At 32.9% G+C, this 26,911-nt stretch overlaps 1 protein-coding gene across 2 annotated transcripts in view; it reads right to left on the bottom strand.

The window, feature by feature from the left end:
* Positions 1 to 868: 868 nt before the first annotated feature.
* The window catches only part of LOC128999728 (fatty acid CoA ligase Acsl3), a 70,100-nt gene continuing 44,057 nt past the window's right edge, over positions 869 to 26,911 (bottom strand). For both annotated transcript variants that reach the window (XM_054426378.1, XM_054426377.1), the window contains exons 5-13: positions 26,240 to 26,361; positions 25,055 to 25,382; positions 23,842 to 23,978; positions 22,480 to 22,619; positions 21,694 to 21,866; positions 11,549 to 11,674; positions 10,805 to 10,942; positions 9,514 to 9,792; positions 869 to 1,942 (exon numbers count right to left, since the gene is read on the bottom strand). In XM_054426378.1, coding sequence (XP_054282353.1) covers positions 1,788 to 1,942; positions 9,514 to 9,792; positions 10,805 to 10,942; positions 11,549 to 11,674; positions 21,694 to 21,866; positions 22,480 to 22,619; positions 23,842 to 23,978; positions 25,055 to 25,382; positions 26,240 to 26,361 — 1,598 coding nt within the window. In that variant the 3' untranslated portion in view covers positions 869 to 1,787. The remainder of the gene's footprint in view (positions 1,943 to 9,513; positions 9,793 to 10,804; positions 10,943 to 11,548; positions 11,675 to 21,693; positions 21,867 to 22,479; positions 22,620 to 23,841; positions 23,979 to 25,054; positions 25,383 to 26,239; positions 26,362 to 26,911) is intronic.

The following is a 26,911-nucleotide window of genomic DNA, read 5'->3' as shown; positions in this document are numbered from 1 at the left end:
GCTTTTGCATACCATAGAACCAACTTTTTAATTTGAAACAGCTGACTAAATTCTTTTATTCCCTTTAAATATGAACACTCATAAGGTTAACATGGGGAACTACAGAGCCACTGGGGCAGAGCCCGACAGGATTTTTGAGATAAGAATATGCCTATATGTTAATCGGGAATGTGGGCTATATAATAATCATGCCAAATTTCAGCCTAATCCGCCCAGTAGTTAATGTGTGATTGAACTTCAAACAAACAAACACACAAACTTTCATATTTATTATAACATTTATTATACTCTACTCATCCATCTAGTACTCTCATCCAGTAAGTTGGTATAGTTCGGCCGCTTAGAAAACGACCTGCGCGCTAATGCTAAACCAATGCTGGAGGAGGTCGTTTTCTAAGCGGCCGACCTATAGTTGGTCAATAATATTTGGACTGCTAGTTGATAGGCGCGTTAGTAAACCGTTTTTTTTTTCTTGATATTCGAATTATCCTTCACATTAGAAGACTAGATTTCATTTTTATAAGCAAATCACTGAATCGCTCAATAAGAATTATTTAACAGAATTCATCTGTTTGGCAACAAAAACTGATTGATTCGGTAGTTTTCATTCGGTGATTCTCACCACTAGTTAAATAGTGTTTTGATTGTAAGCATGGGTTGAATTTTTCTTACCCTGTATATTTGCTGCTGGTAGTGTGACAAACTCATCTGGGAAGTTGTTTACAGTACTCATATGAAACTATTAATTAAGTTCATACTGTAAACACCTACATCCCAGCCTTGCAGTGTAATATAAAAAAAAACTCTTGTGCAGCAATTTGAATCCCTGTCCCTTTTAGAATAGATAGGTAAATTAAAACAAGCCAAGAATACATGAATGTTGTATTTTCAGTTTGATTTCAACATAGAATCAAAGATAATATCATTGATTGCTTAACAACAAAGTTTGTCGTTTCTTTGGAACTTTTTGACAGGAGCAAACCAGGAAAATACATGATATTTATGCTATAAAATTTCACAAAATACATCGGTATATACAACTTGCCCAGTGCAGAATCCGAATATTTCAGAACGATATTCAAATCAGACAACTTTGCAAATCAACATCTAACACATAATATGGTACATCACAACCTTTGTAAAGACATTGATAGGTCTGAATGAGCTCAATCATTACTGCCAACATGAAATAGCCTCAAATTTAGGCCTAGCTCTGATAACAAAAAACACATTGTTGAAATCCCCCAACTGTTTTGGCTACTTGGTAGTCAAAGTGCATCACATTTTTCAAGCAAACCATCTTTTGACGACAGTTGAAACCATTTATCACATTTGATGATCCAGTTAGATATATTACATCCTATAATGCTTTTTTAACATTGACTAACAGATTCACATTAAAATTTTTAAAATTATGTCTTAACAAGCCAACGATTATACAAAACTGCAATTTAAAAAATACAGAAAAACAATGTGATGTATAAGTAGAGTTAATCTAAAAGTGTAAACAATTACCTAACAATAATTATAAATTAAGAAGATATATATATATATACAGTGCTGCTTTAGCAGCCGTAGACGTTTGCGCCATCAGCTATACATTCTAAGAAAGCTATTTACAAGTCTTATTGTATCAGTACAAAAGAAAAATAAAACCGTATAAAATAAACCCAATACAATACAGTACGGTACGACTACAAAAAAAAAAAAATTAATACTATTATGTATACACGAAGAGAGATTCTTTAATATACAATTGTACAGTCTGCAGGGAGAGGGAGGGCTGATCATGAGGAGTACATTCGGTTGATCTCGTGTTGATATCGCTCCTGAATGTCCTTCCTCTTGAGTTTGAATGCGGCAGTGACCAGTCCCATATCCGGGGACCAAACCTCGGTACAAAGCTTAACTGCTGTTGGGATCTCGAATCTCTCCAGTTTGCCTGTCAACAAACAGCAAAAGTGAATTAAATTTAAGTGCCGTAATTGTTTAAAATTAAGAAGACAAATGCAAAGTTAAAATAAATACACTGGGTGTTCAAAGAAACAAAGTTATTGCTCTTTTATAAGATACTTTTAACATTTGTAATATACTAGAAAAACCATAGAGAAGTTCCCATAGACTTTGAGGAGTGTTGTAACTGTAAGTATTAAGTAACCTATGCAGGGAGTGTTATACGACGTCCAAAATTTAGTCTTTGAACTGTCTCACGACGTCCAATATAAGCTATTCGACTGTTGCATGACATTCAAATCTCATCATGTCTAAAAGTACAGTAACTGCAAGAAACGTTGTCTTTCTACAAGCTTTGGATGTCAAGAGATTGGTAGTCATGCGACAGCGCACTTTATACTCTTAAAAAATAAATTATTGATAAAATACAAGTTTACTTAAATAAGGTTTACAAGTCAAATCCTTTGATATTGGGCACACAACTAATATCCCTTTCCCATGTTTATATTTATTTGATACTTATACAAAATAAACAAGTCAAACAACAATTTTGTGCAATTTTCTCTTTGCAAGATAACCTTCGGATATGAAAGCAAGCACTATAACCAAGGATTCTGGAGATGTTAACTGTAGCTCTTTAATAATAAAAAGGTTTAAATATCTGCTTTCAAGCAACCCATCCTATCCTAACTAGTTTCGGATCATATTGATCCATCATCAGGCGGTACAAGAACTTCCTTTCTTCATATGAAGAGCGTCACATTTAACACATAAATAAATAAATAAACATTTCCACAACTTGATACGAACACGGAAAAACATTTATGGTAGGTAACTGATCAGTTGTAACAGACGACACTAACCCAGCGGTGTTTTGAGTCCAGACTCCAGACTGCGGGTGGTCAATACAGTAGGGTGTACGTCTATTATCTTATCTATCACCACACCACATAGGTTACGTTATGTCTATTACATTTCCCCTCTCCAATATTTTTATTGCTGTGTCATACATAAAATTCAACGAGAATAAGAGTTGATCATTTAACACATTTTGGTGGTCGGATTTTACAGCCTTTTATATATCATACTCGCCTGATTATTAAATTACTGACTGCCTTGTATATCACATTCCACCAATGTGTTAAATTTAAATCTGTCACTAGAAAAATGTAGAATATTCATATTGCTAGTTAGTGTATAGTTCGGCCGCTTAGAAAGCGACCTCCTCCAGCATTGGTTTAGCATTAGCGCGCAGGTTGTTTTCTAAGCGGCCGAACTATTATAGTTGTGGCCTTGGGAAACCAAATGCTCGGCAAAATATGATATTTGGTGCGTTGTTGACGCTTTTGGTAGATGTTCTTTGAAAAGTTTTGTAAAGGAACGTGCTGTTTGTCCGATGTAATACTTAGTACAATCGGTACAGTTGATCTTGTATATGCCTGATTTATCAAAAGATTGCGTTGTCGTAGGGTCGTGTTCCTTTAACTATGAACCTAGTTTATTTGTTTATTTTCTGGTCTGAAGGATACTGTGATATTGTTTTTTGCCAAAAGCGTTTTATATTTTATTGCTCATGTAATTGCCATATTTTACAGAGATGAATGTGTTTGGTTTTTTGGTTGCGGGTTTATTTTTGTGTTTGGAAATGAGTTTGTCAATTTTAATACTTGGATACCATTTGCTATAGCTACATATTTTATTGTATTTACTTCTTCGCTGTAATCTGTTTCGTTCATTGATACTGTTACTGTTAGTAATCGGTGGACAAAACTGTTGTAGGCGGCTATTTTCTGTGAATAAGGATGATTCGGAATGAATGGTCTATGTTTATTTATTTATGTGTTAAATGTGTGATTTTTTTTTAGCTAAGGACAATTTTGAGTACAGGGGTCAAAAACACACAAATACACTATAAAAAAGACAAAACATAGCCTGATAATTCATTCTCTTCATATGAAGAAAGGAAGTACTTGTACCTACCGCCTGATGATGGATCAATGATCCGAAACTATTTGCGACTGCAATCGAATGGATTGCTTAATAGCAGGTATTTAAACCTTTTTAGCGAATTTCCCATATAGGGAATAAGCTATTACTGTAGGTCTCATGGTAAGACCTAGACCCGAGACCAATTTACTTTTTTGTTTTGAGGTCCCCAGAGGCCAAAAATACTATCCGTTCAAATTCATATATATATGTCCGTTAGCGCGATAAATCGAGCAAAAATGATCCGATTTTGATGAAATTTGGTACAAACGTGTAAACCTACGTTTATTGGAACGAGTTCGCGAACCAGCATAAGTGGACTATGGGAACGGGGGTTTTATGGGGTAAAAATTGATTTTTCTCATTTTTGACCCTAAAACACAAAGTTTCATAATTTCTCTCCAAACTATTTTGTAGAGCTTAAAAAAATAAATAATTTTGTATATTTAAGTGTTGTTGTATGCCCAACGGTCACGGAGATAATTTAAAAAGTTTTAAATTTAAAATTCCCATGTTATTCTTACGGAGAATAAATAAACTGTTGTAGTTTACTTACGGACATATTGTAATCAAATTTGGCAATTTTGTTTATTTCATACTAAGCTATCAACATTTTATTAAAAAACACACCTCAATATCTTCCCCGAAGCAGCAAACCTAAGTACTCACTAAAATTAATGTTATTTAAAAAGGAAATAAATCTGAAAACTTTTAGGGAATATTTGATTATAAATCAAGCTGGGTAAATGTAAATTCGCTTAGTCTGCAGGTTTGCTGCGGAGGGGTATTATTATTATTATTTGGTAATCCGGAGGTTAACATCTCAATTAGTAGCTCTTTAATGTTTAATCAACAATCAAAAATTAAGGAGACTAATTTTTGTAGTATCAAACCCTGTAAGAGGCTCTCCTAATTATCTATAATATTAAAACGAAACAGTGTTTTTTTATTTCACGATTCTGAATCAACCACTCGACGGATTTTCATGATTTTTGTGTTGAAATAAAGAAAAGATAATTTTGAGAACTAGGGAATGTCGAAGCCATAAGTTTAGGGTCCCAGTTTTTTAGAAATTAAGTTTTAATTTTTTAAAAGTCTAGCAGCCGACGCTAAGATTCTAAACTAGCTTTTGGCATAAAATAATTTGCTTAACATAACAGCTGTAAACATTCAGCTTTTGTGTCACAAATTCAGCATTTGGATAAAAACATAAATAAAAATGTAAAAACATACTGAGGGTTGACTTATTTATACTATGTGTAATGCTAATCATTGATACGTTCAATTCTTTTGTAAGAGGATGACAGATTAATTTAATATACATAGTAAAATACTAGGATGTTCAAATTATTTTTTAAAGCAATCTTTGTAATCTTCGATTTGTTTTAGAGCAATATAATTTGTTTTAACTAACAGCTGGTTAAATAAAAATGCTCTATTAGAACTATGAGGTTATTTACTCTGATTTTGTCATTGATTATTAGAAATAGGTAAGATTAGTAGACCACCGAGAAAAGTAACACCATCGATGTGAAAAAATGAAAAAGATTTGCAAATTATTTTACTGCTCATCTTTTTTGGAAAGGGTAGGAAAATCACAATTTTTACATGTTTTAATTCGTCTTGGCAGCTTTTTGTTTACAATCAATGTTTTTGAATGCTTGAACTTTGTTTGGATTAGGCCCGGAAATATTGATGTCATAAAGATGGAGATCAAGAATCCTCAGGAATATGATTTTAAATTACCACCACAACCTCAGACGGGTGTTATCCAAAGATATACAGATGAATGCCATAAATTGAACACAACGTCATCATTGACCTAGGATACTGCAATTAGACTAAACATCCTTTTATGAAATCTAAAAAAGTTGTTTGGCGTGTGTTTAGTTGTGGTTACATTTGGAGGCGCTGAATTTTTTATAGTTTAAATAAATGAATATGGGGGATTACGATGTACATTGATTCAATGAGGGTGGTATAATTATCAAGGATATTGGTACTGATAACGGGATAGATAATAAACATAGACAATTACGTCACTAGCTTTACTAGCGTTTTTACTTTTTAAATTCCTTCAACATGTGACCAGTTCTTTTGTTCAAATGAATATTTTTTTTTTGACTCAGCTGTTTACAAAACAAACTAATATGTTGTTGTGTTTACTTTTCGTTGTTTAAACTTATTTATTTAGCAATTGGTGCAGTGAAATTGACATAAAGGATGTGTGTGGACGATTCGTTTAATGATGTCATGACACCAACGTTATAATTATGTGTACTGTGAAATTTATTGGATGTTTTTGTTTTATTTTAGGGAGTTTCAACTCAGACCTACTGGAAATTGTGTATAGTATGAGTAATTGTATTGTGGTAAATATTGATTATGGAAGAGGTAGGTATGCGATGGAAGGTGATATCATTGACTAGGCCTATACACTTCTCAATTGATAATTACTCATTCTACTGTAGGCTGCAATAAAAATTTTCTTTATACGTGTAAACTAGCTGTTCTGAATTATAGGCCTAAACCGTTTTAACTGACTACTCCCGTACGTAGCACGGGCTTACACCTCGTCTATAATATTAAAACGAAACAGTGTTTTTTCATTTCACGATTCTGAATCAACCACTCGACGGATTTTCATGATTTTTGTGTTATAAGAAAGATAATTTTGTGAACTAGGGAATGTCGAAGCCATAATTTAAGTTTAGGGTCCCAGTTTTTTGAAATTAAGTTTTAATTTTTAAAAAGTCTAGCAGCCGACGCTAAGATTTTAAACTAGCTTTTGGCATAAAATAATTTGCTTAACATAACAGCTGTAAACATTCAGCTTTTGTGTCACAAATTCAGCATTAGGATAAAAATGTAAAGATATACCGGTACTTAGGGTTGACTTATTTATACTATGTGTAATGCTAATCATTGATACGTTCAATTCTTCTGTAAGATAGTTAAATATACATAGTAAAATACTAGGATGTTCAAATTATTTTCAAAGCAATCTTTGTAATCTTCGATTAATTGGTTTTAGAGCAATATAATTTGTTTTAACTAACAGCTGGTTAAATATAAACTATGGAACTACGAGGTTATTTTATATTTGTCATTGATTATAGGAAATAAGTAAGATTAGTAGAGATAATTAGACCACAGTTTTAACCAAAATTAATTAAACCACAGTACAAATTGAGGCTCTGTACACGAGTCTTAATAAAAAAGGATAAATGCAAATTATTTTACTGCTACACTTTTCAAGGAAAGATTAGAAAAATAACAATGTTTACATGTTTTAATTCTTCATGGTAGCTTTTTGTTTACAATTAATGTTTGTCTGCTTTAACTTTGTTTGGATTAGGCCCGGAAATATTGATGTCATAAAAAGAAGATGGAATAATCAGGAATCACGATTTTAAATTACCACCACAACCTCAGCCGGGTTTTATACAAAGTAAACAGATGGATGACATATATTGAACACAACGTCAACATTGACCTAGGATACTGCAATTAGACAAACCATCCGTTTATGAAATCGTGTTCAGTTGTGTGAAATTGAGTTCAAGTGTGAAAATATAACTTTTATTTCAACTATGAATATATTGTAGTTTAAATTAACTAATATGGGACATTACGATGTACATTTATTCAATGAGGGTGGGTAATTAATTATCAAGGATAGAACTGATAACGGTATGAATAATAAACATTGACAATTACGTCATTAGATTTACTAGCGTGTTTACTTTTTATATTCGTGCTACATGTGACCAGTTCTTTTTTTCAAATGAATGTTATTTGAACCAAACAGCTGTTTCAAAACAAACTGATATTTTGTTTACTTTTCTTTGTTTACGCTTATTTATTTAGCAATCAATGCAGTGAAATTGATATAAAGGATAGGTGTGACGATTAGTTATGATGTTAGGACACCAAAGTTAAATTATGTGTACTGTGAATTTTATTGGATATTATCGTTTTATTTAGGTCGTTTCTATTCAGACCTACTGGAAATTGTGTATAGTAGTTGTATTGTGGTGATAATAATTATGGAAGAGGCAGGTATGCTATGGAAGGTGGTATCGTTGACTAGGTCAATACACTTCTCAATTGACTATTACCACAGCCACCTGGGTGGCTGTGCTATTACCATAGATTAAAAGATACTCTCTCTACTGTAGGCTACTTATAATCAGTGTGCGTCTGTGCGAATCGGCTGCTAATCTCACTTCAACGCTTTTCACATCGTAAAAATTGCAGAATTGCTGTTTTATTGTAGAATTATCGGATTTAAAATGCATATCGTATAGGCCTATGATGGAATAAAGACATATTTGGTCACACAACATTTGTTTACAAGATGATTTTTCACATTAAAACTGCAAGAAACTTTGTCTTTTATGTGTAAACTAGCTGATCTGAATTGTACACGGTTTTAACTTACTACTGAATTCCCGTACGTAGGACGGGCTAACACCTCGTGTTCTATTTAAAAACAATGCTCAAAGACCCACAAAGACATAAGCACTGATTTCGAACACTGAAAGTAGACATCCCATACTTTACTACGTATATACAATTTTCTTAAGCCTATTTAGCAATAAAATATGATGTCCAGTAATGCTTAGTGTGTAGATGTTGTCGTAATGTTTCCATCTTGTTTTAATAAATTTAAGAGAGGACTTTACTTCTACAGTTCTGTTTGGCAGCAGCTATTTAGAAACTGACCTAAACATGATTTACTTGTTACTAGACATAGACATAGACATAGACAAAGATAGCCAAGGAGCTGTTAAGGTATTTTACAAAAAGATATTGATTTTAATTAATTAGCTAAGGAAAATGTTAAGTACAGGGGTTATAAATACACAATAATACCCCCGCCGCAGCAAATCTGCAGACTAAGCGAATTTCAACTTGTCTGATTACATATTTACTAAAATACTTCCATAAATAAGACATTATTCCCAATTTAAATAACATTAGATATAACGAGTGCTTAGGTTTGCTGCTACGGGGAAGGTAAACAGTGTTTTTTGACCAAACAACAATAGTATAGGATGAAATAAATAAGTTTGCCAAATTTGATCAACATATATCCATAAACAAGTAAACTACAACAGTTTTCATTTTCTCCATAAGAATAACATGGGAATTTTAAATTTGCATTTTTTTTTAAATTTTCTCCGTGATCGTTAAGCATACAACAATGCTTCAATATACTAAATTATTTCTTTTTTTAAGCTCTACAAAATGGTTGGGAAAAATTTTATGTTTTTAGGGTCAAAAATTGGAAAACCCCATTTTTACCCCATAAAACCCCCCATAAACCCCTGTTCCCATGGTCCGATTATGCTGGATCGCGAACTCGTTCGAATAAATGTAGGTTTACATGTTTGTACCAAATTTCATCAAAATCGGATCATTTTTGCTCGAGTTATCGCGGAATTCACTCTCCACATTAGGTATGAAAATGGATGGTATCCCTTTTTTCAAAAGGATTCTTAACATTACAAAAAGTCTTCACCTGGTCCCTAAGGAAGATATACAAGGTAGTTTAGCAGTTTAACTCACATTTCTTGCCGTGAGCAGCCAACTGAACGACCACTGCCTCCTCCATCTCCTTGTCCGCACACAGCTGGTTGAATGACAGATCCTCAGACTTGCCCAGCTGTACAGCCAGCGCCTGCAGGTGTTGAGGGTTAGGCATGACCAGAGCCACTACGTGATCCTTGCTGGCGTCTCCGTACACACAGATGTTCTCCACCAGAGGACATGTCTTCAGTTCCGCCTCCACCTTGCCCAGACTGACGTACTCTCCTGCTTGTAGCTTCACTAGGTCCTTCTTGCGGTCTGTCAACACAAACACAGTTTGTGAATTGATTTTCTGTGCACAGATTTTGTGTCAAGCTACACTATAACTAATTATTCATCCACATAATTAAAGGACTTTCAGCCTACTATTTTCACTTTCTTCTTCAGTTTTATTTTATAAAAGGAAAAATGATGGGAAACGTTTCAAAATTCATTGTTCGCATATTAAACGAGTTAAGATGCTTGAAAAGGTTATTTAGTTTTGAAATTGACCAAAAATCATTGACAAATCTTTAAAAGTGATATGTTTAAACTCTATACTGTTTGTAAACAAACAAGTAACAGTTTCTTCTTGTCTATACAGTATTATATTAGGCCTAATATTAATTAATACAATTGACTAATTTTCTTCTTGCATTTTGATATTTTGTACATATAAGACATAAAATATTGTTGTCTTTAAGACTATTTTTTATTTATTTTATTTATTTATTACTTAGTACAGCACATATACAATGAATTTACAATACCAAACTGCATAAGCCTAAAAAAAAAGGCTTGTCCGCAGCATTTCTTTCAATACTAATTGTCTTTTCCATCTTTATCTTGGTCTTGAGTCAGTGTGAACTATTAACTGTACAAAAATATATTTCCTACTTCTTAAACAGTAACAAATGTGGCTTATAACCATTTTATATGATTACAAGCAATTTAAATATTGAAGGGGCAAAAAAAAAACTGTAGAAAAATAAATTAAATGTAAAAAATAAGAACAAGTGTAAATATTGTATTGTACTAATACAATATTGTACTAAACAACATAATATTGTTGATACATAGTCAATTAACGATTAAAAAAAGAACAAGGTAAGCTAGGAAAAAAGAATTGTCTTCAGCAAAGTTAAGTCACTCTTATAACACATTTATCAGCAAAAAAATCCAACAAAAAAGTGTGAGACAAACAAAATTCATCCCAATACCCACCTGAATAATGAAAAATTAATTGACAATTTACTTGTTATAACTTATAACATATGACAACTTAACTCACCAATAATTTTGAGCACTCCGTCTTCATGAATTTCTCCAATGTCTCCTGTTCTGAACCACCTTTTTCCGTCTTCCTCAAAGAAATCTTCCTCAGTCTTTTCTGAGTTCTTATAATAACCTGGGGAAATGTTGTCGCCACCTATAAATGTAAGACGTTCTGAGTACTGGGTATAGAAATATTGGATATTCTAAGGCAGTGTGTACCACAGTTAAAACTAAAAAAAACGTAGTTTGCACTTCATCAAATTATTTAGTTTGCATTTAATTAAAAATAAATAATGCTTGTGTCAATAATGTTTGCCAGGGTAAATTCAACTACTTTAAGACGTTGCAGAGAGAATTGAATGCAGCAACAGTTTTCCTAAACTAATAGTCTTCTATTAATACTTAATAGTAAGACTTATAACTAAAGATGGGGTCCAGACCTCCTGACCATGACATTTCACATAGCTAAGATTATTTATTGGTGATTAGTATGATTTGAACCCAGTCCAGGATGGAAGTCCTCACCATTGAACCTCTTGAGTCTTTTGGCCATCTTACAAAAACACAAAAAGATGTCAAAGAAAGTTTTCTTTTGTGAAAATCTACCATTTTGCAATGGCCATAGTGAACTCCTATCTTGTAAAAAATACTTAAATGAAACTATTTTTTTATGGTTCTCAACTCAACCATAGCTATCCATCAAACCATAGCTAATCCGTAGGGATTAGCAACAACCCTTTGTCTTCAAATTGTAACTTACCGATGACGATCTCGCCACGAGGGAAGGGCTTGTCTCTCACCCTGTAGTTGCCCTCCTCCCAGTCCACCAACCTGACGTCACACACAGTAGCTGGCCCTCCTGCACGACCTCTTGACCTGTCGTTTACTGAAACAACAAGCAACTTACTGACAGAGGTATTGAATTTATTCAACAATCATCAAGACTTATCTGGAATAAGATCCCAAAATGTAAAATTAACCTCCAAAACAATAGGAACTCAACGAAGGTTGGCTTAGATTGGTAAAGGTGAGACGTGGTGCCAACTCATTACGTTTCTGTATTCCAAAGAACTCAGTTGCTACTTATGTCATAAGCTCAAGACTTAAAATATGTTTATCAAGTTAAACAAATACAGTAGCACATGTCAGTGACATTCACATTAGGGGACACAGGTCTGTAAAGAAGATTGAGGGAAATGTACTTAAATAATTTATGAATAAAAAAACGTTTTTAAAACAAGACGTTTTTAAACGCACTAAAAAGTAGAAAATAATTTATAAATATGTGGAGAGTATAAATACTTGTAGGATTTAAAACGAAAAACGTTGGGTGTATGCAATAGATCATTTACAATTACCTTCATCTTATTGAACTAACGTATTATTATCAATTGCATGCACCCAACGTTTTTCGTTTTAAATCCTACAAGTATTTATAGTCTCCACATATTTATAAATTATTTTCTACTTTTTAGTGCGTTTAAAAACGTTTTGTTTTAAAAAAGTTTTTTATTCATAAATTATTTTCTATACTTTTTAGTTTTGAATGTGTGTGGATGTTAAATCTATTTCAAGCATCTATATCAGGTTAAGACAGAGGCATGTGGGAAATGTAAGGTTTATTTGAGTTTCTTTTCATATAATTATGTATTAGATTGAATGTATGGCCTACCAACTAACTATAAATATATCAATCTATTTAATTTATTGTTTACTTTATAGAATAATAAATAAATAACAAATGACATTATTAACAAACACATTTATATCAGCAATCAGATTGTTTATCTTTATTTTGAAATGTTTGTTTGTATAAGAAGAATCTCTTTGAAAATAGTTTGTAAAGAATCTCTTGGGAGCATAACCTGTACCTATTAACCTCTGCTCTTCGAACTGTCAAATTTAAGTATTTACAGCTGACTTAAATTAACTGATATATTTACATTATTTCAAAATGTAAACATGGAATTGGAAGCCCATGGGGCGTAGCCCAAGGGAAATATGAAAATTAAATTATATAATATTGCATTGTCATCCATTTGTGAGCTATGTTTCAAATTTCAAGTCTCTAGCTCATCGGGAACATCGTTTAAAATTGATATCAAAATTTGTAAGAAAGCTACTAGCGAGCTAATAAAAACAAGCCCATGGGGCGTAGCCCAAGGGTATGAAAATTAAATGATATAATATTGCATTGTCATCCATTTGTGAGCTATGTTTCAAGTTTCAAGTCTCTAGCTCTTGGGGAAGTATCAAAATTTCAAGAAAGCGATTAATAAAAACAAGCCCGTGGGGCGTAGCCCAAGGGAAATATGAAAATTAAATTGTATAATACAGTAGAACCCCTCATATCCGGCCACCACGGGACCAAGCCCCTGGCCGGATAACGATTTGGCCGGATAAACCAACCTACTATGAAAATGACAATTCATACCTAATAATAATAGGTAATCAATATATGCAATCAAAAGTATCATTTAATTCTGTTCTAAGATCATTTTTAGAAAAATAAACATGTTTGTAAAAAGGGAAAAAATATTTGTAGGTTAAAGTCATTACTGTAAGTAATGAATGTAGGCTACAAGTATTATGATTCCAGGTAACAAAACATATTAAATGGAGGTAAAAATGACAATAAATTGTACTTAAAGATCATTAGGACTTAAATGGTACTTGCATTTCTACTCAACATTCCATTTTGTGAAATACAAAAATTGGACGCGTTGCAGAATGTCAACAGTCCCGGAAGGTCAAATAATTTATACCTGTACCGCTAGGTCAAAAACTACAATGTTTGCAGTGTCTGTAGATCAAAAATCCCAGTAAGTCAAATAGTACAGTCCGAGCTAAAAACGTGGTTTATGTTTAAGCAATTGACTTATTGGGAATTTGAGCTAATGCAACAGCAGTTTTAATATAACGAAATAAGATAAAATATAAGTTCAGTTTCGCTGAGTCAACAGTGCCGGAAGGTCAAAAGTATAATCGGTTAAAAACAACGTTAGTCCTCTCGACGCATGACTTCAATAATTTCCCGTTTTGGTGTACTTAAAGTTGTGCTAAAATTTTTAAAATTGGCACAGAGCTTCTTGGTGAGTCCTACTCGATGACTATTTTGTTGGAACTTTTAACTATTTACCGATCTAATTAATAAAAATTGATATGTATGGTGAAATAGTTTTAAATCGTGATTTCTAACATAAAAAAGTTAGCATGCGAGATTTTTTTTTGTTTTTGGGTTAGAGAGGTTTTGTCTGTGGCAAAGTTGTAGCCAAAAGTGTGATGCGTAAAATATATTTTTTTTGAATTTTTTACAATCAGTGGTTCAATAGATAACTTGGGTTGAAGAGGACGGCAAATTTAGCATTTCGCAACGCATGGAAAGAACTACATCGTACGATGCGACTGCTGAGTGGACTTTTAATTTACAGTCCTAAGAACAAGAAAAAGATGAATATACAGATCACCAGTACATTCATATTATTTATAAAACATCTTTCTGTATTACCAGCTTACATTTTTCACTTATAAGAATACATCATAAACAGGGTGTTAAAAATAAGCGGGGAGATACTTTACCTAGTAATTCCTTGGGTCAAAATAAACAGAAAATCAAGGATAACATTTTTTCCGAAATCGTTTCATTAACCAGATATCCACCATTTTGTATTTTTTACATACAAATATTTATCTTTGCACTTTTCCAACCGATGTTTATGAAACTTGGTATGTATGTTAAGGTAGGAGAGACCCATGTTATAAAAAAAGACTCATCTCGATTCACCCTAAAATTTCAAAATTTAACACTTAACTACAATATAATATACTTTACTACACCACAATATTTACGTATCACCATAAATCTTTACCAAAATAAAACGTTAACATTTTTAAAATCCAAAGTAAATCAATATAATCTTTCTTTTTTGAAAAATATAAAAAAAAGGCGATGGTAAAATAACGACAGGCGGGTTTCGATCTGGGTGTTTCAGGTTTGAATCTAGGAGGATTTAACATTAATTAGGTAACATTAATGTTTAATAGACTCCTCATCCCATTGTAAATTTTGAAGCTTGTTTTTTGCATCTAGTTCATGTACACACACTGATCGCTAGTGTAGACAACATTTTGTTTCTATTATTTTAGGGTTATTTTCATGATTTTAGCGAATTTCCCTATAGGGAAGTAGCTATTACCGTAGGTCTCATGGTAAGACCTAAGCCCGGGACCGATTTACTTTTTCATTTTGATGTCCCCAGAGGCCAAAAACACCATTCGTTCAAATTTATATATATATATATATATATATAAATGTATATATATGTATATATATGTCCATCCGCACGATAACTTGAGTAATTTTTGTCCGATTTTTAACCGACTTCCCCACTACCAACAAAAGGAGGAGGTTCTCAATTTGTTTGTGGCGATGTTTTTTTTTTTCTATGTATGTTCACCAATTTCTCTGTGATTCTTTTACCGATCAGTGTGGTTCCACCACCAAAATAACCAGGAGAGTTTCTATTTGGTACCTTATATATTATGTTTAAGTATAATATTTGTTTCGGTGAAAAATTCTGAAAACCTTAAATATTCAACATTTATTTTGTTTACATTTGTGCAGATTGTTTACATTTGTGCAGAGAAGGCAATAAATAATAATAACATTCCTACAGCTGTTAGTTGAAACCATTTAAATGAAGCTACAGACAATTCTTCATGAAACAGTTGCTTCATATTGATCAATAAACTATTTCTTGCCATGGAGCCTAAATGAATTTCTTTGAGAAAAATGCATTTTGTTTTGGTTACTATAAAAAATGTATTTTAACGTTTGACCAGATTTGTGTATACAGTAATTCTGTTTTTAGTATTGAATATTCTGACTTAAGTACATAATCGTCAATTGTCTTAAAAGTGTTAAATATTTTAATTACTAAACATGCATTTGCAGATGTGGAATGTTTATTGATATTCTCTACCCAGTTACTATATCATATCAATACTATTATGCCTGCTTCGGAAAGTCCTAGAGGAAGATGATTTGCAATTTCGACTAGGCTATATCTTGAGCAAACAAAATCCCCTACATGACTTACACCACATTTAGCTGAACCAATCTTTCATATAATATTTTCCAAAGGTACTATGGTGTTAACAACCAATTTTCCACTTTTGAGAGATTTTTTAGTGCTGGTAGCTGAGGAATAACTTTCATATTGTTCCAAAAGGCTTGAGACGTTACTGTATTTCTTTTTATAATGTAGATTATAGTACATTTAGAAGTACACCGATTGCAGGAAACGATGATGTCTGACATTTCAATGTATCTAGAAAAGACAATTAGTTTTTCACTAGGCCTAATGTATTGGACAACTCTTTCTTTCTTAAGGAATATCTAAAGTTGTTTATTTTCATACCCATTGATTATGTAACCTGAACAGGTGACTAATGATTGTTCTGTGGAACTTTTGATTGTTTCAAACAGTTTTGCTTATCAAAAATCCTCAAGTAATTAATATATAAAAAATTATACAGTCACTAAAAATCATGAAATAATTTATTTTTGTAAAAAAATACAACCGACTTCAAATGCTCTAAAAAGAATGAAATAATTTCAATAAAGTAAACTTTTGTATTAGGCAAGCTCACGTATTTCAAGTTGGCGCGGCTCAAACTGCAAATATGATTGAAATTAAATATTGTGTGTGTGTTTTGAAAATCAATAAATTGTAGCTGGATAACATAAATATATAAAAAAACATACTGAACAGTTTTGTTTATATATTAAAGGAAATATTTTCTTGTATTTTATGTTTACTTCAGAATAAATGCATTATAAAAATAACACACACAAATGTTCTATATGAATAGGAAAATAATTTAGTTTGATATTATGATAGGGAAAAGAAGCCGTTAATACCACTATAATGCCGATCTCTGATTACGGTAATAAAATAACACTTAACGCATAACTATGAGAAAGACATGCAGATTAACGCCTTTAGTTATAGATAGTCACCTGCAATATGGACACCCTCTTTCAATTTTGTATCAAAAATCATCATAGAGCCGCGCCAACTTAAAATACGTGAGCTTGCCTAATACAAAAGTTTACTTTATTGAAATTATTTCATTCTTTTTAGAGCATTTGAAGTCGGTTGTATTTTTTTACAAAAATAAATTATGATAAAATTTGGTTTAAAGGTGTAAGGCGGGATAAACTTGAATGAGTTCGCGAACCAGCATGATCGGACTATGGGAACGGGGGTTTATGGGGGGTTTTATGGGGTAAAAATAGGTTTTTCCCATTTTTGACCCTAAAAACACAAAATTTCACAATTTATTTTTAAACCATTTTGTAGAGCTTAAAAAAACAAATAATTTAGTATATTGAAGCATTATTATGCGCCTGATTGTTACGGAGAAAATTCAAAAAAATTGTAATTTTAAAATTCCCATGTTATTCTTATGGAGAATAAGTCAACTGTTGTAGTTTGCTTGTTTATGAACATATTTTGATCAAATTTGGAAAATACATTAATTTCTTACTAAACCACAGTACCTTTTAATATTTTACATTAAAAAAACTTTTTTACCCTCCCTGTTGCAGCAAACCTAAGTACTCATTAAACTTATTCTGTTTAAATAGGGAATAAATGTGATATTTTTAGGGGACATTTTAGTTTAAATCCAATCAGGAAGATGGAAATTCGCTAAGTCTGCAGGTTTGCTGTGACGGGGGTATTTGCTTTACTGTTTGGTTATATAACTAGGAGACCAGTTATTGTTTATGATTATATCGTTTTATTGGTTTAATACTCCTAGGTTTGAACTGATTGAGAGGAATACATGAAACCGAAGGGGGGAGGTAGCAACAAGTGCACTAGTATTTACTAGTGTCCAATTACAATTTGATGGATTTAACCAAAACCTTTTCTATTTCACTTATTTTCAGCTGCTAAATTTCAAACGATACGTTTTAGCGACATAAATAACGTTATTATCATCATCATCGTTTGAGTTTGGGTTTGCGGCAATGTATTTTTATGAATAAAACCTTTAATTTGATACCAAACTTGACCTCTGCTGCTATTAATTGACTGTATGCACTATTAATTAACAGCTGTGTCTAAGGATTATGTCGGCCTTAGTCACAAACAGGACAAAAAGATCGCTCCACTCATCCCACACTCATCTCCATTCATACTTGGCTTTAAATGCATACATTTGTATGGTCGCCATTTCAAAGCAACATGGCTACATTATCAATGACAAACGTGGAAAACCTTATACGAGTGTGAGTAAGTCCGAAAACAGAATCAGTCCGAAAACAACTCTAAAAAACAATAAGCAATAAATTGCAAGAACCGTTGCTTATATCATTGGGTATACACGTATGTACTGACGTGTATACTCAATGCTTATATCGAACGAATGTACATCGTGAGAATTTCCATTAGTTGTTCCATTTAGTTGTGTGTCCATTATTATAATAGTTTAGTTGACTCTTTTAAAGTCAGCGGAAATTGTGACTGTTATTACCCTTGAAATGATGTTTGTGTAGTACTTTGCAATCCTACCAATGCTTATAGAATCATACGATTACAATTTTTCTGGTTAGAATATGTCGCATAGAGTGGTGACTACTGTATCTTTTTGGTTTGCTTGTAAAACAGGATCAACAGAGATTTTCATCGACTTAAACAATACGATACTCTCAAATTGTTCATTGCAATTACAAAATATCACACAGTTTGATGAATATTTGTGTGTAAACCACATACAGTACACCTGTATTCTATCTATTTTAACTTTTATTTTTCCAAGACTTTATAGAAAATCACGCATTACGTGATCAGTGAAGAAAGGCTGTATCCCATGTGTTTTATAGGTAAAGAAGACAAGGGCGGTCCCAGACATATATTTTGGGGGGGGGGGTCACCGGGGGCCTGGGGGGTCCTGGGGTTCCCCCCGGGAAAAATATATAAATAAATAAATATAGGCTATACAGAGTGATCAACTCAAGGAGGCCACCATTGGGATATCGGAAACGGTAAGAATTAGAGAAAACTTAAAATGGGGGACATTCCTTTATTTTTTGTGACAGTTAAAAATATGATTTTAGTTTTTTTTAACTCACCCACCATTTTCCAAAATGGCAGCCAAATTGAAAATTTCTCATGGAACACCCTATATTTTAGCATGTTTTCGGATAGAATAGGCAATTTAAAAACTTTTTTAGCCTTGACATTTTTTCGATAAACCCACTCGTTTAGGAGTACAGCCTATGAAAAAATGACTCCCGGTGTACATTTTACATCATGTAGCTCCTAAACAAGTAAGTTTATAGAAAAAATGCGAAGAGTAAAAAAGTCTTACAACTGCATCCACATTCCAAAAAAGACCATAAAATTCATTAAAAATATGAATTATATTATTTAAAAACTGGCGGCAAACTTGAAAAGTGGAAAACCTTTTATTTTATAGTCTAGTATCTTTAGTCTACTATCTTTATAGTAGAAATGTAGATGCAATTCTAAGACTAATTTACTTTTTGCAATTTTGCTCTAAACTTACTCGTTTAGGAGGTAAATGATGTAAAATGTACACCGGAAGTCATTTTTCCATAGGCTGTACTCCTAAACGAGTGGGTTTATCGAAAAAATGTCAAGGCTAAAAAAGTTTTTAAATTGCATATTATATCCTAAAACATGATAAAAAAACTAAAATCATATTTTTAACTGCCACAAAAAATAAAAGAATGTCCCGCATTACAAGTTTTTTCTAATTCCTACCGTTTCCGATTTCCCAATGGTGGCCTCCTAGAGTTGATCACCCTGTATGTATGAATTTGAACGGATGGTGTTTTTGGCCTCTAGGGACCTCAAAACGAAAAATTAAATCGGTCCTGGGTCCAGGTGTTACCATAAGTACTACGGTAATAGCTTATTCCCTTTATGGGAAATTCGCCAAAAACCTAATAGTTATATAGAACAATATTACATTCAACCAGTTGTTAGTTAAAACAAATTATATGGGACTAAAACAAATCAATGATTACAAAGATTCCTTTAAAAAATAATTTGAACATCCTACTATTTTACTATGCATATTTAATTAATCTGCATCCTCATACCTAAGAATTGAATGTATCAATGGTCAGCATTACACATAGTATAAATAAGTCAACTCTAAATATGTCTTTAAATTTGTTTCCAAATGCTGAATTTGTGTCACAAATGCTGAATGTTTACATCTGTTATGTTAAGCAAATTATATTGTACTAAAAGCTAGCTTAGAAGGTTAGCGTCGGCTGCTAGACTTTTTAAAAATTAAAACTTAATTTCTAAAAAAACTGGGACCATTAATTATAATTATGGCTTTGACATTCCCTAGTTCTCAAAATTGTCTTTCTTTCAACACAAAACTAATGAAAATCCATCGTCTGATTTATTCAGAATCGTGAAAAAAACCCATTTACGTTTTAATAATATATATGATAGTTTGGACAGGTTTCAACCCTTCCGAGGCGTAATACATTTACACAGTTTATATGTAGACTACATTATAACTCATAAAATAGTTCTACAATTAAATGGATCTCCTTTTACAAACGTATATAATAACCAGAAATTTTCAGATCGTCCTTGCGTGTATTTTATGCCACAAATTTTGACAAAAGGCTTTTCATTACATAAACTATACCTATTTACAGTGTTGACCAAACAGTTGGCAAGAAGCATTAATAGATAAGCTATGTACCAAATATGATAATTTTAGCTCTATTCTAATTATGACAAAACACGAAGTAACTAAAAGCAGGTTTTGTTGGTGTAGTATGCGTTGCAGGAGGTCTACTTTACACTGAATCGACGTTCACTTTTATTGCTTTTGATCTTCCGGCACTGTTGACTCAGCGAAACTGAACTTGTATTTTACCGTATTTCGTTATATTAAAACTGCTGTTGCATTAGGTCAAATTCCCAATAAGTCAATTGCTTTAACATAGACCACGTTTTTAGCTCGGACTGTACTATTTGACTTACTGGGACTTTTGATCTACAGACACTGCAAACATTGTAGTTTTTGACCTAGCGGCACAGGTATAAATTATTTGATCTTCCGGGACTGTTGACTTTCAGCAACATTCCCCAAAAATTAATGTACTCGTACTGTACTGTACTAAACCCACTTTGGAAATAATCAGCCAACTGATCAGAGGTTAGGCCTACTAGCTCAACTGAGTATAGTGACTCAGCAAATAAATGTATTATCAAACAGATAAATAATGAGAACAATTTATTTTACGACTTAAGCAGTCACAAAGACTAGTGCTTGTATCTAAACGTCTGTAAGGTGTGAGAAAAAAATGTTGATATTGGCTTCCTGGAAGGGGCCGGATAAACAGAGGACCGGTAAAACCAAGGCCGGATATGAGGGGTTCTACTGTATTGCATTGTCATCCATTTGTGAGCTATGTTTCAAGTTTCAAGTCTCTAGCTCATCGGGAACTTAGTATAAAATTGATTGCAAAATTTGTACCTGACAAGAAAGCGAGCTAATAAAAACGTTTTAAAAACAATATTAAAATATAATTAAAGTAAGAAATGTCTTCATAACATTCTGGTTGTCATCTATATAGAAGTCAAAGGAAAGTCTATGGGGGCTATGAAAGGGCCATAATTTTTCTCTCAACTCAACTTGTAGTGAGGCTAAGTGTATGGACACTACTACGCTCGAAATAGGGATGATGTATTTAGAGGATGCTTAAAACATGAAATCCGTTCAAGAGTTCAGTCTAGATTGAAGAATAAGACTAGGACCAAGAGACAAGATGATCTAAATCAACGAGTAGGCCTACTAATTGAAACACAACTTGACAGATATTTAACATAAACTTACTGCTCATAACTGTTGCACAAGACGTTGTCTCTGTCAGTCCGTAGCCCTGGATGACTCCTTCACACAGACACACCTTGATCAGCTCATGAGTGTCAGGTGACAGAGGAGCTCCTCCACACAGGATCAACCTGATACGACCTCCGAGCAGCTTGCGGGTCTGATTGAATATCAACCTGTAACAAGGAAAACAATTTGGAGAACATTGATAAGTTTCAAAACTTGCCACAGGCTCTTCGTTCCGGATAAAAAAATATATGTGTGTACTAATACAAAATCAAAATTAAGTTGAATCAAAATAGTTGAAGTTAGGAAGCCAATCTTTGAGGATTGTCCGTAGATTCATAGTGGCCTCCACCACTTGAAGATTAACTAAAGACTGATAGCAGGAGGTGGTATTCAATTAATTTCATTTAAGTTAATAATTGTTTATTCAACTTTTTAATTTATTGCCCTCCTGTAAAATACTTCTAAGGTAGGTACTTGATGTAAAAATTTAGACGTTTTAATTTATTCTTTTTGTAGCTTCTACTCTGACTGTGTTATTTTTTTAATTTTTTATTATACTCTACAGGTATTGCTGTTAATTTAAACTCTTTGAATTTTGTATACGTAATGTTCAGCTTTCCTTAGAACCCTCATCCTGAATTGCCAGAAATCACTATGATAAATGAGATAAAGCATTAGAGCCTTGATTTTATTCATTATTTTAATCTTTTGACTCGTCTTTTTGTTTTAGACCGAGATAGTCAATAAAAACTACAACCCTATGACACAATAATCACTCACTTATCAATCAAGGGGGTTGTGAACCCTCGTCGCATCCAGGTTCTTTTGTAGTTAAACGCAAAGTCAAAGATGGCTCTCTTGAATGGGCTGGCCTTGGACAACTTCTCGTTCACTCCCTTGTATATTCGATCAAGGATGAGCTGAAAAGAACATTAAGTGTAACTTGTACAGTTTGAACACGTTGGAAATACATTGTTTTAGTGAAAATTAAGCATAAAACACGTAAGGCTTTTACTACATAAACGTATACTGTGTTTGTATTAGGTTTGAGGAATTGTAATTCATACTTCTTTTTATATATAATGGAATATTAATTACTAGTAGGCTATGTTAAAAAATAAATTGAATAAAAAATTTTCTTTTTGTTATTAATATTCATCAGGTACGTTTAGTTCTTGTTTTTACTACATTACACTGTAATCATTACTCAAGGTAGCCTACTTTAAAAGGATATATGTCACAAACAACAATCATTGTATTACTAAAATAGCAAGTATCAGTAATCTGACACATACTTTTTTGGCCATTAGCTTGTCAACAACCCAGCTTATAATGGGTTGACAGAGTAGCTATGATATTTTATGGGTAAGAACACAAGAATTGAAATTACTTTTGACAACAATTTTTACAATGTTGTACCATTTTATTTAGTTAAAAGGACCTTTAACCTACTAAATTTGAACTAAAATGGTTTAAGCCGTTCTTGAGTATATCTTATTTATGTTATTTTACGTGGTTTTATGGGAAAATCGTCTTTTAAAATTCAAATACCCCCGCCGCAGCAAACCTGCAGGCTAAGAAAATTTCCATCCACCTGGCTGGGATTCCACTAAATTATTCCCTTAAAATTGACAGATTTATTTCCATTTAAATATCATTAATTTTCATGAGTACTTAGGTTAGCTGCTACAGGGAAGAAATAGGGGAGTTTTTTATTGAAATATTATTGATAGCTTAGTATGAAGTAAACAAAATTTCATTAAAATATGTCGATAGACAAGCAAGCTACAACAGTTTATTTATTCTCCATAAGAATAACATGGTAATTTCAAATTACACTTTTTTGGGATTTTTTCTGTAACCGTTAGACATATTACAGCAATGCTTCAATATACTAAATTATTTGTTTTTTTTTAGCTCTACAATTTTGTAGACACCTGGAGAAAAGAAAAATTCATAAAGTTTTGTCTCAAGGTGTTTTGTTTTATTTTGATAAAATTTGGCAAGTGGGTAATAACTGAATTAATTTATATAGCTCTAAATTTCAAAAACTCAAACTCAAAAATGTTTTTTGAAATGGGACTTTCTCCACATACTAAGTATAGAGTGAGAAAATAAGAGTAAAAATAGAGAGAAAGTTACCGGGACAGAGGTCATGCAGGTTGGATGCAGTACACTGGCGTCTCCCTTAGTGCCCTTCTTGATCTTACTGCTGGTGTCTATCATAGTGAGGGGTGTCGAGTAGCCTATAGACACTCCACACAGGAGACAGACCGATTCTGTAATAGACACAAACAGTTAAACTCTGCCGCTTTTGACATTATTACTAACAATTAACCAACAAGTGTGTTAAGTTTTTTGTCTTTGAAAAAAAAAAACCTTTAGGATCACTGCTATCACATAACTAACTTAAAACTTGCTCATGGATTTCTCAAAATTAAATGCCACACCACATGCTAATGTATACATCAACCTAATGAATTAAGGCTCTTTTAAACTTCTTTGTTAATTGTGATCAATTATCAATTATCAATTATTTAAGATGGGGACACCACTATGTGCGTATTTTAACCCAAATATGAGTGAAGGATGAGTGTAGGATGAGTGGCGCGATCTTGTAGTCTTGTTAGTGACTAAGGCCGACATGTTCCTTAGACACAGCTGTTAATTAATAGCCCATACAGCTAATGGCAACTAAGGGACCTACAGTTTATTGTGGAATCCGAACCACATTTTTTTTTCCTCGTAATTAACGAATTGGTCTAATTATTTAGGATAGTACTGCGGATAGTCGTAGTACTCACTAGTGCGGACGTTAATCCACACCAGGTAGCATCGCATCCACAGTGCATCCCTATAATTATCCACAATTCGTGACCTCCTAGTAGCTGGATTACAGGACGACGCCACCCGTCCCAGTCAAAACATGATGTATCAAAACATTATTTTAAACTATTGTAACACAGTGTTTCTCTTAACAACTAATTCTTTAGAAACACTGCAGTAGATAAAAGTGAAAAGTTTTGAATTTAAGCTCAACCACCCTTACATACTTCTAGCATGTTTCGGTACCTACACCGATGTGTGATAAATTACATCAATACATTACCTACTAAAATGTAAAAAATAAATTACATTTTGTAGCCCCTGAACTGCCTAGTATAGAATAAACTATTACCTACCTCGTCATGCAGTTCAAATATAGTGTTTGAAGTCCACTACATATGTTTCGCCAAATATGACTTGAGAATGCCAAATTTGGCGAAACATATGTAGTGGACTTCAAACACTATATTTGAACTGCAAGACGAGGTACGTAATAGATTAGTCTAAAATATAAAAAAAACCGGCATACCTGTGAGCAGCTCAAACACGTGGGCGAGTGGTAGGAAGCCAAGAAAGACATCGTCATTATAGATTGTGGCAGCGTCCGAGAATGCCACCATAGTGGCCATCATGTTACGATGGGTGATCTGTACACCTTTGGGTACTCCCGTGGACCCACTGGTGTACATAATGATAGCTATGTCGTCCTTCTTAGGTGCAATTCCATCCTTGTCGCTGTTCTTGCCTTTCTCCAACACCTGTTTGTAAGGAATCACCTCTACGCCTTCCTTCATTCCCTCAGTGTTGGTGGAATGTAACTGGTCTTCCATGTAGATAATAGTCTTCACCTTCGGCACCTGTTGGAAACAAGTTTCTTATCAGATTCAACTATTCACATTGGCTGTGAATTTGGTCAATAAGGGTTTGTCATTTTGGAATTGGACACAGTTTGAGGCTAATATGTAATATATGATATGGCGAGTAAGGGACTTAGCAAGAGGTTATAGTGGAATCTGAACCACATTTTTGCCTTGTAATTTACGAATTGGTTTAATTATCAGGATAGTACTGCGGATAGTCGTAATACTCACTAGGGCGGACATTAATCCACACCAGGGAGTATCAAATCCTAAGAACATGGATATAAATAAATATCCACAATTCGTGACCTATAAGTAGCTGGATTAAAGGACAACGCCTTTTCTTAGGTACATAATGTACAGGGTTCACACGATATATGTGCAGGTGTTTTGTCATAAATATGTATTGTCCCTAGATCAGTTGTTTATTTCCTCCTAAGTTTAAATATGTTTAAAAAATAATTTATATAGGACATATGTAATACGTTTCATTGATTTTTGTTCGGGTATCAGGCTATCCTGACAAATAAAATAAATAAAAAATTGAAAAAGAGTAGATTCTGGCACAAGAAATACAAAACTTTGCATTCTTCAACACTAAAGTTAAAATATTATTATTAATGTCAAATATTCTTCGTTTGTTTATTTTTTCTAACAATTTTTATATCTTTCAAAGTTTATTTTTTTTTTTATATTTATAATACTTCTAACACATTAGGTTCTTCAAGGATAGGTTAAACTAATATGTTTATACTAGTTTCACATTAAGGTTATTGACCAATATTGGTATTGATAACTGGTAACTTTCAAGAACAAAACTTGCTTCAATGAAGGCTACAGCAGATCAATGTTACCTTATGTAGAATGTTCTTGATCTTGGGCATCAATTCATGTGTAGTCACTACAATAGTTACTTCAGTCTCATTGAGGCCATGTGCAATAGCGTCTTCTCCCAGCGTGGCGTATATTGTTACCACTAAAAAAACATTTAAACTTTCAATGATTCATAATATTTATTGACATTAGAAATGCATGTATTGAGAAACCCGCAGCTGACACAAAACAGTTAAAATTATAACTCAACAATATTTTAAATTAAAATATTTAAAAAAAGATAATTGATTGATTTTACCAAACTTAGAAAACCTAAATTAATTTTATGTAGGGCCTACAGACAAATTAAAATAAGTTGCTTAAACTATTTTTAAAATCAACAAATTCTTTTACATAAAATATACTGGTAGTATCCTACATTATTTTATTATGTTTTACTTTAGAATGCACTTTTACTGAACATACACACAACATAAACCCTAAAGTCGGGACCACGAAAGTTTGCAGTTAAGGGAGGAGCCTATTTACCACGTGACTTCGAAGGAGCCAATGAGAACAGTGCAGTGTTGCCAAATCTAATAATACCAGCTGATTTGAAAATATTGTTTAGTATTTTAATAAGTGTCGTCAACGGGCGATATGGCAACGTCGCACTAGCCTTGACTTGTGGTTGGTTCCCGCCAACTGCAAAC

The sequence above is a fragment of the Macrosteles quadrilineatus genome, unplaced genomic scaffold (genome assembly GCF_028750875.1).
Source record: "Macrosteles quadrilineatus isolate MER2022 unplaced genomic scaffold, UCM_ALF_1.0 Scaffold_8__2_contigs__length_117827958, whole genome shotgun sequence".
Classification (NCBI taxonomy): domain Eukaryota; kingdom Metazoa; phylum Arthropoda; class Insecta; order Hemiptera; family Cicadellidae; genus Macrosteles; species Macrosteles quadrilineatus.
This window is presented reverse-complemented; position numbering and strand designations above follow the sequence as displayed.